Raw genomic sequence first — 17289 nt, 5'->3', positions numbered from 1 at the left:
ATATGCATTTTAACAAGTTCCCATGTGATGATGGCATGGTTGGTCTGAGTGCCATACTTTGAGAATCACTTACCTAAGTGAAAGAAAATAGATTTTTAGAATTGATAAGCACTGTATAACAGAAAACCATCATCAAATTAATAACAGATACGTAATTATAGTTTTTAATAGAAAAATTCAAAATATAAATATTCAAGCAAGATGGGTTCTAGCCTTTAGAACAGTGGTGTTTTCTAAAGTGGAGCAAGAGGGGCGCCTGGGTGGCTCAGTCGTTAAGCGCCTGCCTTCGGCCCAGGTCATGATCCCAGGGTCCTGGGATCGAGCCCCGCATCGAGCCCCGCATCGAGCCCCGCATCGAGCCCCGCATCGAGCCCCGCATCGAGCCCCGCATCGGGCTCCCTGCTCGGCGGGAGGCCTGCTTCTCCCTCTCCCACTCCCCCTGCTTGTGTTTCCTCTCTCGCTGTGTCTCTCTCTGTCAAATAAATAAAATCTTTAAAAAAAAAATAAAGTGGAGCAAGAAAGGCAATTCCTTGGGAAGCAAAAAGAATATGAGAACTATTTATTCTTATTTTTTCTCATTCTTTAAATGTTTACATTTTGTATATATATTTTATAGAGTATAGTAGTAAGGGCATGTATACTTTATAAATAAGTATGTACAAATGGGCATAAATGATCATGTTATGTACTGAAGTTGTGTGATAGAAATTTGGAGACCCCTGTATAGAGCAAATCCTTCCTGATTCAAACTATTTCTGTCCCTGTATTGAGAACAAGTCCTTATTCTCAAGTCAATCATTCTGCCACCATATAAACAAAGGAAATCACCTCTTGCTAAAGTTAGTAAATGTGTCACACCAGTCATATGCATGAGATAAACAGCAATGTTTCCTAACACCACAGGACGGGGCGGGGGGGGGGGGTCTTTCCCAAATAGAAGATATCATTCTTGAATTCCCACAGACTAATATACCCAGGACCTCATTTTCTTGTTCCTAGCTCTGGAAACTTTTGGTTCTTAATGATAATGCCTTCTATCTACATTAAGCAAGGCCACTTGCTTAACTTCCATTAAAGAAGTTGGAATCATCTTTGAGAGAACTTTGGCTGTTCCCAGCTTCCTTCTCCACTTCTTCAATTACCTCCAACTGTACTCAGCTCTAAGTAAGAGACACCTGCAGGTGTCTGCAGGGGAATCAGATGGTCCCCCAACGTGGAGAGCAAAGAAAATGACTGAACTTGTGGATGGAAGATCAGATTTGAGACTTAACCCCACCATTTGCTATCTTATGACCTTGCAACATCACACAACCTCTCTGAAGTTCTGTATTTTGTGTGTGTGTAAATTGTGAGAACACTGCCTACTTCACAGGGGTGCTGTTGGGCACAGGAGATCAAGGTTCCCAAGCTTTTTGTAAGCCACCCATGCCTTGTCAGGATTAACTGGAATCCTGTGAGAGAGGCAATGGAGCCGAGTGATGAAGAACTTGGACTCCAGCTGCCTCTTGTATAACGAGCTCTCTGAACCTCTCAGTTCTTCATCTGGGAAAGGAAGAGAGTCAACCCTGTAGCCCTTGATGAACACTGGCCATTATCTGTGCCAGGAGAACATCCTCACTTAAGTCACACCCTTCTGTTAGCTATACTACCAATACATATAGGATTTAATCAGGATATAATCTTTAGGAACTGAGGAAAGAGTGGGAGAAGAAGACCTAGAAATAATGTTAGAAGCGATCTCCCTTAAATCTCTTACAAATTTCTGTCCTGTTGCCAGTCCTTGTCTCACACTGATGACCTGGCCATCATGTCCTCTTTGGTAATTCATGTGATAACGTAATTGTCTGAAGGCCTTATGTATAAACAGAAGTCTGACTTTATTATAGCTATTAGATGCAGGGCTGGCTACTGGGGCATTTAACCTGTGCAGGGTCCCATGATCAGTAGGGCCCTGCACTTAGTTTAATGCTCCGCTGTTACTATTTTGAAATTCTCAATAATTCTGAATAAGGGGATGTACATTTTCATTTTGCATCAAGCCCTGCAAATTATGTAGGTAGCCCTGGTGATATATTAATGACTTTAAAAATCTGGGGCCGCTAAGGAGTAACATTTCATAATCAATTATGTGTACAGATGAATGGCGTGAATAGCTAATCCCACTGCATACTGAAATCCTTAACAAAGGAGCATGTGAAGCTTGGTATCTGCACCACTGTTCAAAGGAAGTCCCATGGAATTCCTGAGGCCTGTCTGAACAGGTGTCTCCTGGTCACTTGGAATTCATCTGTCCAGTTGATGTTGATTGGCCTTGGGTCATTTCCTTCTTGACAAACACATGATATGTCTTTGCCGCTTCTAGAGAAAAATGACTAACCAAAACAATTCACTTTGGAGCACATTCTTTTCTCTTCCCATATTTATCTAAGTGGTACATAGGGTCACTCAAGCTTTTCAGTTAAATTGTTAGACGGATACATTTAGTGACATTTAAAATAAGGTAGAAAACAGTTCTGTTTACTTATATATACTTTTCATAATTACACATTATCTTTCATTTTCTCTCTAGACTCTAATTTACTCCATTATCTCAATGGCCTTATCACACTCACTTAGTTCTAATTTTTCCTTTTAAGCTACAAGGAATGCTAGACAGAAAAGAAGGGATTGGCATCTGCTCCTAGGAGGGGGAAGTCATTTCAGGGCTCTCGGCCACTGGCTCAGTGGGCAGTGAGGCTAGAACTTGTCACTTGCAGGGGCTCATCAAGATGGTTTGTGTAGATACATATAGAGTACCTGGGAACCATTTTACAAGTAATTTGGGACCCAGGTAATTAGGTGTTATTTCCATTTAAAATCTCTTATGTGAAAAAGAAAAACTCAAATACTTCTTCTTTTTTTTTTTTTTTTCTGAGAGACAGAGACAGAGATAGCGAGAGAGAGCACAAGTGGGGAGGAGAGGGAGATGCAGAACTCCCCTGCTGAGCAGGGAGCCAGATGTAGGGCTCGATCCCAGGACTCTGGGATCATGACCTGAGCTGAAGGCAGATGCCCAATGACTGAGCCACTCAGGGGCCCCCCAGATACTTCTTTTAACCGATCCTACGCTAAGGATTAAGAAGAGGTTGGGAGTAAACATTTGGTTGCACACTCCCTTCATTTTCAGTTGTTGTGGTGGTTTTTTAGACGCAGCAATTGTATGTCTCAGTTTCTGTTCAAGTATATTTAGCTTAAATGTGGTTCTTATGAGTAAAAGGCAATAATTCAGACCACGGACACCATTTTTCTACTTATAAATAACTATTTTGCACAGTCTTTCATTCTTATCATCCTAAGCATTTAACAGATATTTTAAAAAAGATATATTTATTTGAGAGAGAAAGAGAAAGAGAAGGAGAGAGTGAGAGAGCATGCATGTGCGCATGGGCAGAGGGGGAAAGAATTTTTTAAAAGATTTTATTTATGCATTTATTTGAGAGAGAGAGCGAGAGCACACAAGCAGGAAGGAGAGAGAATCTGAAGCAAACTCAGTGCGCAGAGCTCTATCCTATGACCGACCACAAGACTAGGACCTGAGCCAAAACCAAGAGTTGGACGCTCAACAGATGAGCTACCCAGGTACCCCCTAAGCGTTTAATTGATTTAATACACTAATGTAAAAGTGATTCTAAGGAGAAAGAAGGAGAAATGAGGTCAGGAAAGTTCCAATCCTGGGCATATGTAGTCTGAGAAAGAAATCCAAGTTCCTAATAAAAGAAAACTTGCCAGCTTTCATAGCTCTCAATACTTTTATACTATGTTTACCCTCTAAGCTTCAAAATGGAAACATGCCTTAGAAACACTGACCACTATGGTTTGCCATCTAAAAGCAGTTTGAGTTCTAATATTTTGAAAAATCAGAGCTTTGAAAAAAATCATCAATGCTTAAAAAGCTAATATTGGCAAATAAGGCTTGCAGGGGTCTTCCGGTGAACCTCACTGTTACGAAGGGTAGAAGCCAGGGGAGGCACAAACGCCCCACATTATAAAAATCACCCCCACTTTGCAGAAATCCCAGCTTACCTGAATATTGAGCTGTACCTTTTCCATCTCGACACCAAGGAATTTTGATCTGACATCAAAGATGCCCACATCTTCAGTAGATACGATATCAAATGTAACATTTTTAAACCTAATGAAGAAAGGGACACTCACACATGTGGAACTGCAAATTTATGTGTAAAGCTGACACCAGTTAATGGAATCCTTAGTTACCAGGCTTAGTGCAAGGTCCACAGGGAAAACCCTAATCCCCAAAACCTCCTATCATACCCCTTCCCCACTCTGCTCACTAACCTAGGTTTGATGGTTCTTTTGGGACTGTAGCTGAGAGCACTGAAGTAGGTCCTTTATTATAAAAGAAATGCTATTAAAATGTCATCCTTGTTCTTAAAGATCATAAAATATAGTTGGAAATAGGAGGTTCACAGAATGTGAGGATTAGATATTGAATTGTACTGCTGAGAGGATGGTTGAATTTTATTTTATTCTACTTTACTTTACTTTATTTCATTTTAAAGTAGGCTCCATGCCCAACGTGGAGCCCAATGTGTGGCTTGAACTCACGACCCTGAGATCAAGACCTGACCGAGATCAAGAGTCAGACGCTTAACCGACTCAGCCACCCAGTTGAATATTATGGAGGATGTCTTTTATAGAAACCACAAAGATGAGGAAGCATGTTCTCTGAGTGGGTGTAGTCGAGAGAAGGTTTGCTGGGGTTAAGTGGAATAGAGACCAGTTCTGGAGAGAAGGGAGGAGTTGGAGAGAAGGGCACATGGGGAGTCTGGCTCCCCCCCAACAGTGATGGGACACAAGGCTCATGGTCCCTTTAACACAGAGAACCCACTGGCACGTGGTACGGGGCTGCAGCGGAGGGTTTCCATTTTCCCCTCTAGGTCAAATACACACACCAACAGCACACCGCAGATGGCTCTGACCCAGGTGCTGGCACACAATCTGTGGCTTTGAAATGAGAAAGGTACTATTTCGCACTTGTAAATAACTCTTATCATTCAAGACCAAAAGACAGCTTTTCATTCTCACTGATATGACTCAGTTCTTTTGGTGGGAAAGGGAAAGCTGGCAAATCCAAACACACCGGACCAGCCATGGGAAACACAGTGACCCACTGGGTACTTCCTACAACCCACAGCACCAGATGTTTGGGGTCTGCTGGGAAGACTAGACAACCAAATGAAGCTCTCTTCAAAGGCCACAGGAAACCTAAGAGAAGGGAGTCGGATTTTATGGGAGTGATTAGAGGGCGCCTGTGCTCTGTGTAGATTCTGGGTCACACTCACTGGTTTGTTTGAAGGTCGTCTATCCCCAGGAGGACACCTTTCTCATGCAGCTTTGCTGCCGTGTACCTCACCGGCTTAGATCTCTTTGCCCCTTTGGGTTCTCCTTTTCCGTCTAGTTTAATGGATCTTCGAGAATTTCTGACAAAAGAAGAATAAACTGTCTGTTGTCATGATGGCAAAGTCAGAGGTTTCGGGTGGTGCAATAACCCTGTCAGGGTGCCCACCACTGCTCACACTGAGCCCCACTGCCCTGAATATGAAACTTTTTATTTTGCGACAGTTAAGGTGAGATTTTCCGAGATTTTGCGGTAGTAGGTGACACTCTTCCCTAGACCATAAAACCTCACTACTGAAATATAAGAGAAAGCTATTTTCAGAGTGACTGAAGTTTGAATTACAGACTAACATTTTTCATAAAACTTGTCCTCTATTTTCTCAGGCATATCGAAACACGTGGCTATACTAAGTCATTCTGCAAGCAGTTTTGGTTCATTAATCTGAATTGCATACTTCTAAGTAAAGGTATTACTAAGATTTTTTAGTTTATTTAATAAATACTATGTGGCCAGCAATGTTCTAAGTACTTTATGAATATTGCCTCGCATTTGCAAAATTGACATTTCCATAGTGCTTTGAAATAAATAAATTCCTTTCTTATTGTTTCATTTAGCTCTCATAACAATGCTTGTGAAGCTGGTACTCATGCTACGTTAAAGATGAGAAAATTGAAGTTCCAGAGATGTTTACTGGGCTGGGTCACAGATCACACAATCTAAGAGGAAATTAGAATGCAAATCCAGCTCACCTAACTGCAGAGCTTGTAAAATGCCTTCAAGTAGTTGCAATAAATATGTAAACCCCCCCCCCCCAACAACCCTATTGAATCTACTGGGTATTATTAGCTTGATCAACTTCTTCTTCCCAGGAACAGAGCAAAAGTAATTTACAGGCTGCAAGCAAATGAATTAAAATTCAGAGCTAGGGGGGGCCCAAATAGATGCGGTTTAAATTTGCTTATCTCCCTTCATCAAATCTTCTATGATTAATGCAATTGGTTTTCCCGTACAGCATCATTTCCTACTGTTAATTTGACTACATGGATTACATGAAAATATTGCATTACATATTTAAATGGATAATTAAAATTTGATTAGTATCAACCTTAGTCTAGGAGTAAGAACAATTATGAGCAAAGAATACTCATTAAAAGTGGCTACGTTGCATATAAAAAAATCTGTAATATGTATGCTAATGGATAATAGGAAACTGCCAAATTTTGTCTTCTATGTCAATAATATTTTTTTAAACCCGTAAGCAATTTTAAAGGTTTTTAAAATTTATGAGACAGAGCAAGCACGTGTGAGGGGGGGTGGTTAGCGGAGGAAGGGCAGAGGAGCGAGAGAATCTCAAGCAGACTCCGTGCTGAGCGCAGAGCCCAATGTGGGCTCTACCTCACAACCCTGAGATCATGACCTGAGCTGAAATCAAGTCAGATGCTTAACTGACTGAGCCACCCGGGGGCCCCACTAAGTAATTTTAAATCATTAGGCTGCATTCGTTGTTAGCAAACACCTGGAGTTATCTAACATTAATATCGTTTACTGTAAACATTCAAAAAACAAGAGTAGTTTAATTTTTATCATAGTGTTCAAAGACACCTTTGACTAAAACAAAGGAAAAAGAGGGTGCTTCCCCAGGTGTTAAGGCTCCTGGCTTAAAATACAACAAATTGAGCTACTCAAATTCCAATGCTGATGGGCAATTCAAAAGTTCCCAAATGCACTTCTGACTTCTTAGATCACAGCAGCAAACCACAAGATTGAGTTTCTAGTGTTTGGTTATAAAATAAAGCAAGCAGTTTGCTTCCAAGCCCCGCTGTCCAGGACTGTAGCAGAACGGACACCCCTATACACCAGGACCCCACAAATGGATATAGAAATTTAACTTACCTTCTTTTTAAGTTGTCTAAACAAGTCTTTATGTAGGTGTCATAATAATTAATCTGCTCTTCATAAAATGCCGCCTTCTCATTGAGTGCCTTCAGGGTCTGCTGAAGTTTGGCCAATTCAGCTTTTCGAAGCTTACGATGTATTCTTTGATTTCGAATGTCCTAAAAGAACAAGTCAAGGCTATGATACGAGATTTAAGAAGCTGACTTTATGATGTTGCCAATGTGGGACAAGGAGAATGTGGACTATTGAATCCCTGTTTGTGACCATATAGCTTCCCTCAGTGACCTTCATCTGAAGGTCACCAAAGCGCCCCTCCTTCCTTGCTTATACTTCAGACTGGCAAGTGTCCATAGTTCACTTTAACAGAGTTGCTAAGGTTTATTTTTTCCTTGATGGAAAAGCAGACAAGCATTTTTGGAATAACCATACAATTAACCTAAGGAAAAATAGTGTTTCAAGAGGGGCCTAAGGAAGACTTTCCTAGGAGACAGCAATTTCTTCAGAATGTGTTCAACGTTCCACTTGGAAGAATACTTCACCTGGAAAGGTTTACATGTAATCAACGCATTCCTTTTAGAAATGAGTAAAACAAAGAAACAAACAAACGAAAAACAATGTACTTTTTAATCTGAGAAATATTTCTCAAGGTTTCCAAAAACAACTGAGCTCTCAAGATTGATGGGAAGGATATAACTCTGGTAACTATTCCTTGGATTTAAATAGAGTTCGGAGAACATTAAGTTGTCCCAACTGCTTACAACTTACAGGAGCTAGGCTATATTTAAGCTTACAGGCATAAGATTTATTTGTACATCTAACGGGTAAATCACGAAAATGTTTCATTTCAGAAAATGGCGCTTGTTTACTATGACTTTCCTTATGTGGACAAATTAAAACACATTCACCTAGGAATCCAGATAGACATGCACACACCCTTAAATAACAATTCTCCAGTAAACAGAATCTTTTGGAGGATGCCTTCATGGTAGACCTTTTTTTTTTAAGGCAAAAGCATTCATTTCTCTACTAATTATTCCCAGAGAGCAATATTTTCCACCCCAGAGCTATGGAAAGAAATGTGACTTCCCTTGAGTCACTTAGGCTAGGAGGACTAAGTCTACTGCTCTAAGTGACCATAACTTTCCATGAAAGAAAGAAGCAGAGTTGATTTTCCACCAAGAAGGTGAGAACATTTTCTTTTTTCCCCTGATCACTTAACTGCCTTTAACCTCCAGATCCATTTTAATTGGCATATTTGGATAAAAAGAATGAAATGTCCTTTTGATACAAATATATACTTCCTTATCCTTGGCAAACAGATCTTAGCCATTTCCTGTGATGCTTCCTCACACTAATTTGAGATCCTTTTCTCAGGAAGTTTCCCAACTGTAAAAATATGGGATGAGAAAACAGAAAGCACCCTTGAGGTCTTAACTGCATTTAGGCTCAACTGCTCAGAGGCACATTCTCAGGGACACAGAGTTAATATCTCCCAGTGGCAGGTCCTAAGAGCAACTGGGCTATATGACAACTAATAAGAGAGAACTCTCATTGAAGTATCATTTTTATTTTAAAACTAGTAAGTATTGGGGTGCCTGGCTGGCTCACTCGATAGAGCATGTGACTCGATCTCAGGGTTGTAGGTTTGAGCCTCATGTTGGGTGTAGAGATTACCAAAAAAATAAAATCTTAAAAAAACCCCCAAACTTAGTAGGTATTGCTTAAAGGTATAGATGAGACTTGTCAATTAAATTTCCTGAGCATTTATTTCTGGTGTGTGTCAAATGTCCTAATGACTTGGGGAAGTTGTGAGTTTTTTCTATTAAAAGTCATCAGTGGGGTGCCTGGGTGGCTCAGTGGGTTAAGTGTCTGCCTTTGGCTCAGGTCATGATCCCAGGGTCCTGGGATCGAGGCCAGCATCGGGCTCCCTGCTCAGCGGGAAGCCTGCTTCTCCCTCTCCCACTCCCCCTGCTTGTGTTCCCTCTCTCGCTGTCTGTCAAATAAATAAAATCTTAAAAAAAAAAAAGTCATCAATGGCTTTGAAGCCTTTGAAAATCTATAATATTGATCATGGCAATACAACTATGAATTTGTTATGTCACCTCAGAGAGTGCCTAGCATGTGACCAATGATGAGCAAATGTCTGCTAAGTGAAGAAGGAAGAATACTATTTCCAAAAACCTTGGCAATCTCATTGAGAATGTCTTGGTATTTATTCTTGGATGACACGTGTCCAGTTTGTTCCAAAGTCCTAAGATTCCTCTGGATTTTCCTTTTCTTCTGCTCCAGGGGTAGCTGTGCATCTTCAACCATAGACTGACTATGCTTCATTTCTTCTGGAGCCTGGGAATCTATAATTGCACGGCTCACCATATCTTTGGCATGATCTGTTTCCTGAAAAGGGAATATCAAGATGTTGACTTTTCTCTGATTCCCCAGTCTCACAAATTCATAAACTGTACAAGACAAGTTAATGTCAAAATAAAAGAAGTCTCAAGTCAGAGTCCGAAGACCAGAATCAGCTTATGTTCTTCACAGAATTCGAATAGGTCTTTGGGAAGGGATTATCTCATCTTTTTGAGAAATATAGCAATGGGGGCAGGCCTACTTTGAGCAAAATCTCAATGGCTAATTTAGAGCTAAGATGAGAAATCACCTTAGTAATGAATATATTATAGTGGATAACTGATATTTTCGAATTCCCTGGATGGAAGGATTTCAATTCCTGGACAGTTCTGCTGAGGAAACTAAAACTACATTATTCGTTAAAACTCAGCTATGAGAACACCCTAAACATCCAGAACCCAACTGAACTCTCACACATCAGCCGTATTTATGGAGATTGGTAAGCCATGAGGGCAGAGACCTTTATTTTAATAAGGGAATAATTCTCAAACTATCAAAGACACCCCTGCAGGGTGTCTTTGAACCAAAGGGAATAAGAATATTTTAGTTCATACTAAGTTCCCAAATAACTGATTAGTAAATGAATGAATGAATAGTATTTGGACAGGTTGTTCAAAAACACAGTAATAAAAGGAGACCGGTAATCTTCCCATTTCATTTTATTAGACAACTGATTGACACAATATAAAGTCTAAGGATACAAATATTATTAAAAGACAGATAGATTAATATCATCTATGCAGGAATAGTTTACAGGTCAGCAGTCAACATTAACGGCAGCACTTAATGTGTTATTGGACACCCAGTATGTGTCAGTTACTATTCTACCCACTTAACATGTTTTAAATCATTTGTTCTTGCTGTGAATTAAGCACCATTATCATTCCCTTTTATAGTTGAGGGAACTGAGGCAGAGAAATCCTTTTAAGTGCCTAGAATTACAGAGTTAGGAGGTGCAGGACTATACTTGATCTTGGAAGTCTGCATTCTTGTGACTATGCTACATTTGGGGAAAAATTAAATATTCAATAAGGACTAAAATTCTCTTACCAAATTAGGATATTCCACCCACATTGTTTAAAAATATTCACACATTAACAAACACCAGATAACTTGGTTTCATTCCATATGTTTTGTAAATTAGAAATAGTAATTTCTTGGCAACCAATTAAATGAAGAATGATTCAGGAATGGGGCGCCTGGGTGGTTTAGTCAGTTGGGCGTCCCACTCCTGATTTCCGCTCGGGTCATGATCGCAGGGTCATGGGATTGAGCCCTACGTCGGGCTCCGTGCTCAGCGGGGAATCTGCTTGAGGATTCCCTCTCTCTGCCCCTCTCCCCACTCACATGTGCACTCTCTCAAATGAATGAGTGAATCTTTAAGGAAAAAAAGAATGATTCAGGAAAATTATGTGCAGCTCTGCTAAGAAGTATCTAATTAGATAATTTTGTTAACTTTTGTTTAGCAAGGGCTAATTATTGATACAAAAGCAAGAGCAGTGAATTAACTTAATTCAGAATGAACTAAATAAATAATGATGCATTTTAAAAGATGTTGATAACAACTTTAATGCAAGATTGTTAAGAACCTTTAGTTACTTACAGCACGATTATGGTGCTCTGACCTGATGGACTCAAGACATTCACTTCTGAAGCATTTGGAAAACAGTTTTAATGTGTGAGACACTTATTTCAATTTAGCAAATACGTAAGATACGAAAGGTATTTTTCTACATCCTATTGACCAGAACGATCTTTTAACTGACTTATCTGCCCACCCACTATATAAGGTTTATGATGAACATTCAGAGGCTTTAAAAGACCTAGTCTAGGACAAATTTACATTCAGCATACGTTTGGTGCTGCATTTTATATTTCATTCCCATTATAGGGATTTTATATTTATGACTGAACTCAGCTGGCCAGAGTAACACATAAATTTCCTTACTTCCAAACCATGTCAGTTACGTTGTCTTTGCAGTAACAGTAAACACTGGACATGAAGATTAAGGAAGTCAACTCACATATGTGGTACTTATTATTTTACACTCAAAGACCAATTACCTGTTGTGTTGTTGCTGGTGTCTCCAAGATTTCTGTCAATGTGCTCCCTGGTTGGTTCCGGATCACATCAATTATCAGCTTTTTGGTCCTTACAAAATTGAGAAGAGACAGACTTTCAGACAGCAGTCCTCCTCATGTGCAACAATCTGCTTCTGCCCTATGCTTCTCTGTACGCGTTACACGAACGCATACAAAAGTGAAGCTTCAAAGATAATCCTTTAAAACTGAACGGTCTTTCAGAAATTCACATCTGCTCTGAGGCTCCTGCAAGTTTGTGAATGCTTGATAATCAAAGTCTGGGTTTTACATACTGGATGTTGTGGGATTATGCTGTCAGTAACAGAGGGCAAGTAAGTCAGTAGATTCCTTCTCTAAGTATATTTTCTTCTTTTTAGACAGAGACTACTTTGGATGAGCAGGAGGGACATGCTGCTGATATGACCTGCTACTGCAGAGGACGCAGGAATGATAGCTAATATCCTCTCCCCTTTCCTGACTTTACTAACTTTAAGCTTCTGAGCCTCTTTAATACTTTATAAGCCTTTAGGAGCCAGTCCAATGGTTACTCTTCCTGGTCTGAGAAAGGTATGGAACAGTTGGAAGGCCAGTGGGAGCAGCAGTCCCAGGTGGGCTGGGGCGGCTTTGGCTGCCGGCTGACACAACAGCGAGGTGGATGGTGTTCAAGAACCTCAGGTCTGGTGGACGAGCTAACAGATGGGCTTGCGTCCTTGTCTTCAGATGGCAGAAAATAGAGGAGCTGCTCAGTAAAACGTTAACAGCTAGGAAACTCCACCGAAAGCGCTAAAACCATAATACTTTTTCACATGTGTCCTTCATGGCAATCCTACACAGAGATCAGGTTGTGTAATGATGTGAAAAGATTTCAACATAAAAGGCAAAGAGTCAAGTGTGTGTACTTTTACATGAGTGGGAAAATTATTATTGGATATAGCTTCCTTTCCAAAAAATAGAGACATAAAAAGAAGCTGCCTTAAATTATAAACAGGTCTAACTGATGACTGAAGTTTCACTGTTCTTGCTGCTCGGTTGTATTTAACATCGTTTCTTTCAAAGGCATTGCGTGCCATCACTGGATGATGTCTTTCTTCTTCATCTACAGCAGGAAATGTTCACATGGCATGAAAATGGGAAAATGAAAACAAAACACTGTTCATGTTTTGAATCATCAGGGCAAATGACAGAGGAAGCCCTCAAAGTGAAGTCCAAATACCTTATTTTTGAAAATAGGATAAAATCCAATAAGCCATCTGTAAACATTATTTTTGTCATTTCTTACTTACTGCAGGTCTGTATGAGAAGAATGATTACAGCCATTTCCTCTGACCCATGACCTTTCACTGCTGGGGATTTACAGGCTGTCTGGGAATGTCCAAACACTCCCCCGAGAGTCCAAGGTGGACACACAGCTAATTATAGCCATGCAGGAGAGGGCACTGTTCCTAAGGCGGCTGTAGCTTAGAGAGCCAAGTCTCATTTCCTCCTTACACGACTCCCTCTTCCAATCATCATTAATGTCTTCAACAGGAACATCAAGTTAAAAATAAAAGCACTGGATGATTTTAAAAATGTCAACCCAGTGACAGTTTCATATTTGAAAAAAATATTCTAGGAACCACTTATGATCTATCTTTCCAGAAAACTCCCAGCTCATTTCTTTAGAGAGGGTATCTGATGACCAAAATGACCGGGGTCAAATAAAGCGTGCCCTGCCAGGGACAAAGAATGTTTGTTTGTTAAGGAGTCACTCAAGGACGAACTGCCTACACTGCGTCTTTCTCTTTGAATTCAACTTTATGTCAAGCCTGTGGAATCCACTTGCCAAAGTTCCACCCCAGACATCTTGCATGTAAGTAACCATCCTGTTTCAGGACAGGGAACTCACTATCTCACCCTGCAGTGTGCCTAATGGTTAAGGGCACTGGGATCAGATAGATCTAAGGTCCATTTGGGGCTTCTGTGGCTTACTAGTTGTGTGGACTTGTACAAATGATATAATCTCAATGAGTCTGTTTTCTCATTTATAGAATCGGAATCTCTCAGAGGACTTAGTGGGGACTGGATGAAAAGTCCCACGTAAAGCCGCTCACTAAGGTCTGACATGTGGTAAGCGTTCACGTGGTCATGAAAGCTTCGCCACCCAAGGCGGCAGCCACCGGCTACAGGTGGCAATGGACTACTTGAAACATGGCTAGTCCAAACTGAGATGTGTTACAGGTGTAAAACACACACCGGATTATGAACGTTTAAGTATGAAAAAGTTAACAATTTCTTACACTAATTACACAGTGAAGTAATAAAATTTTCAACATATTGGATTAAATAAAATATACTGGAATTAATTTCACCTGTTTCTTTTTAAAATGTAATTTCTAGAAAATTTAAAATTACTTGTGTGGCTCGTGTTGAATTTATTTTGGCAAGTGAAACACTGGAACATTCCATTCTTACACAGGCAGCTCACTCTGAGACCTGCCTTCCAGTGAATTCCAGTCACTGGACCTGGTTAGTCATGGGACTTCAGCACTGAGGGGAATCTTTGGGAAATAGTCCAATCCCTGATTATACAAATGAAGCAACTAAGATGTAGGAGGCTCGAGAGTTATACAGAGGTCACACTATTTTCTAGAGTTGCAAAGAACAAGTTGAATTCACTTTCCATATCATCAGTCCCTCACAAACCTGCAGAGAGGGGCCAAAATTGTGTCCCCATGCCCCACTCCTTTCTTTTTGCACATGAAACCCGCAGTTCCTTAAGCCTCTTCACAATAGGATTTAAACAGAGTTCATAGTTTTGCTCCCATCTGTTTGCCAAAGATCTTAAGATGTGTCCCCTCCTCACCCCAGTGCAAACACAATATTCTAGATATGGTCTAACCACCACAGATCAACTAACTGGGTGGAGAGGACTGGCTCCCTGGCTGTTCAAACAAGAGGTAAGACAGGCCAATCAAACCAAGGACTTTAATTCTGAGGAAGAATTAAGAGAAAAAGAAATACGGCGGGGAGTTTGTTCATCACAGCTGTGTTCAAATCCTACTGTTGGTAAATGAGACCACGTGGTGCTTGTAAACTGGTGTGACCTCTTAGATTTGGCCATTCCGCTCATGTGGCATCTCTTATGATGCCCTGACCGGTAGGATCACTGAGCCTCCCCCTCTGCCATCTGCCTTACAGTTTGTCCAAGTCTGAAAAGGAATTCATGTTTGTGCAATCTAACGAATATTTCCAGTTGTTTACAATTCTTTTAACATGATTACACATTTTTATCACCAGACAGCAAATATCACCTTAGCCATTTAGTGCCCATGCGAGTTTGTACCAAAAGCAAAGCAATCTTTCACGTGGGATGATAGATGCCTCAACTGAATCATGGGATAGAAAAAAAAGTTCTCAAGAAACGACAACTGAAGCACCCGGGCAGTTAAGTTTGATTAAAACCACAAATGGTGACTTCTACCAAAACACGCAGACTTCTGTAGAAAAACAAGCTTAATAAAGATCATGAGGATCACATTTTTTTTTAAAAATAAGCTCTACGTTCAACATGGGGCTTGAACTCATGACCCCGAGATCAAGAATCACTTGCTCTACCTACTGAGCCCACCAGGTGCCCCAAAGTTCACATATTTTAAGTAGAATCATGAGTTATAAATAACGAGAGAGACTTAGAATTGTGTAGTTTTCTGTAATTTATACAGTGTTAATGCGTGCCTTCTTTGGCTCATTGTGTCCCTTCCTTCCCTTCTCCCTCTGCCTTCTTCCCCATTTTAGAGATGAGGAGACTGATGCCGAGGTGACTTGCTCGGAGTTCTATGGCTAGTAAGTGCCAGATGGAGGCTGTAACCCCAGGTCTCCCCAGGAGGTCTCAACCAGGATTTTCTGGTTTGTTTTTAGCATCAGCAGGGTTGGTAGTATTGGCAAAAGGGCAAAAGCCCAAACTGAGGCTCCTCCTTCCATATACATAAGAAGGGAAATACAATGTTCTTCCTACCCCCATCTGTGCCTTCATGTCCCTCCCATCGATCGGTCAGTCTTTCTCTCTGGCCTGGAAAGATGCCCCAGCATTGGTTATGAAGTAACTGCTCTGCTATCATTCTCATTATTTATTCTAAGATTCCCAAGAGTACAAAGAGCCTTGCCCTCAATGAGCTGTAAAATCTTGTGAGGGCAGGCCCTGGAAGAGTTAAGACCATCTGAGTTCGAATTCTATTCTCTACTTACTAGCCATATTATCTAGGAAAGAGTTTTTGTCTGTTCTGTGCCTCTATGTAAAATATAGGTAATCACCTCTACCTCTTACGGTTGCTGAGAGTATAAAATGACAAATTTCATAAATATGTATATATATCTATAAATCATATCTATGGAATATTATATATATAATGGGATATATATGTATATAATACACATATATGTTATTATCTATCTGAATCTGTAAGATAGTCCCTGTCACGTGGTAAGCACTTCATAGGTGTTTTCTATCATCTTCAGCTAATCGCTAAGAATTATAAAGCTAGCATGGTATAAAGTTACTAGCATAAGTCCTGCCCCCATGGAGATGAGTTACTCATCACTGTAAGGCTAGTTATTTTGTAATTAATCATAAGAAGACATTTCTGAAAGTTAAAAACACAACCTGTTGAAAGAGGAAGCAAAATGGATTTTTTTTTTTGATAGAGAAAAGCCAGGTATTTTCATGTCCTAAATGCTCTGCATTCCAATGACTGTCCATTTCACACTACCTTCTGAAAGGCACTGTCTGATTTCAGTTAAATTTGGTTCTGAAATGAAGATCTCCAAGAACTATATATTATGTTTGAATTAGGAATTTGGTTTATTAGCTTGGAAAAAAGACATCCCCATAAGAGTTTTCAAATCAGTATTTAAAGAGTCTATTAATGGAATATCCATGATAAAGGGCTTCTGAATTTAAAGCATGTCAGTGACTAGCTACTTGCTTCCCATAATTTTAGACTTACGTTTCCTCACCTCAAAGATACAGATGTGGACTAGATGGTCTCTAAGCTTGCTATCACTGACACGTCTTATAATTATCTATTATTGGCAAGATTTCCAAATACATACCTCAAGTATAATGTCTTTGAAAGTAAGGTTTGCCTAATATCATGGAGCTAATTCTATTGAATCTTGTGGGCAATACCCAAATTCCACTCTCACAGAAGGCCACCTGGTCAATCGCCGTTTCAGGTCGTCATCCCACACTGACCACTGACTGAGCTGCTTAGTGAAGGGCTCTGCCTACAGCCGGATCTCCGAGTATGCCCAGAGGAAGGCTGTCTAGACCCCGGAGGTCTAGGAAAGCAGTGAATTATTAAGAATTATTAAAATACCAGCCCAAAAGCCTTTCTATAGAAATGAGAAAGTTGATTGTACAATTCACACCGAATTGCAAGGAACCCCAAGTAACCAAAGGCTTCTTGAAAAAGAACAAGTCAGAGGACTTACCAATTTCAAAACCTGTTACAAAGCTACCGTGATCAATG

General features: G+C 40.2%; 1 protein-coding gene across 7 annotated transcripts in view; it reads right to left on the bottom strand.

The window, feature by feature from the left end:
- IQGAP2 (IQ motif containing GTPase activating protein 2) overlaps window positions 1-17289 on the bottom strand; it is a 289377-nt gene that overhangs the window by 1194 nt on the left and 270894 nt on the right. For all 7 annotated transcript variants that reach the window (XM_027604836.2, XM_027604841.2, XM_027604837.2 and 4 more), the window contains 5 exons: window positions 11765-11852; window positions 9476-9688; window positions 7292-7452; window positions 5343-5480; window positions 4063-4171 (listed from right to left, as the gene is read on the bottom strand). In XM_027604836.2, the coding sequence (XP_027460637.1) occupies window positions 4063-4171; window positions 5343-5480; window positions 7292-7452; window positions 9476-9688; window positions 11765-11852 (709 nt within the window). The remainder of the gene's footprint in view (window positions 1-4062; window positions 4172-5342; window positions 5481-7291; window positions 7453-9475; window positions 9689-11764; window positions 11853-17289) is intronic.

The sequence above is a fragment of the Zalophus californianus genome, chromosome 5, assembly GCF_009762305.2.
Source record: "Zalophus californianus isolate mZalCal1 chromosome 5, mZalCal1.pri.v2, whole genome shotgun sequence".
Classification (NCBI taxonomy): Eukaryota; Metazoa; Chordata; class Mammalia; order Carnivora; family Otariidae; genus Zalophus; species Zalophus californianus.
This window is presented reverse-complemented; position numbering and strand designations above follow the sequence as displayed.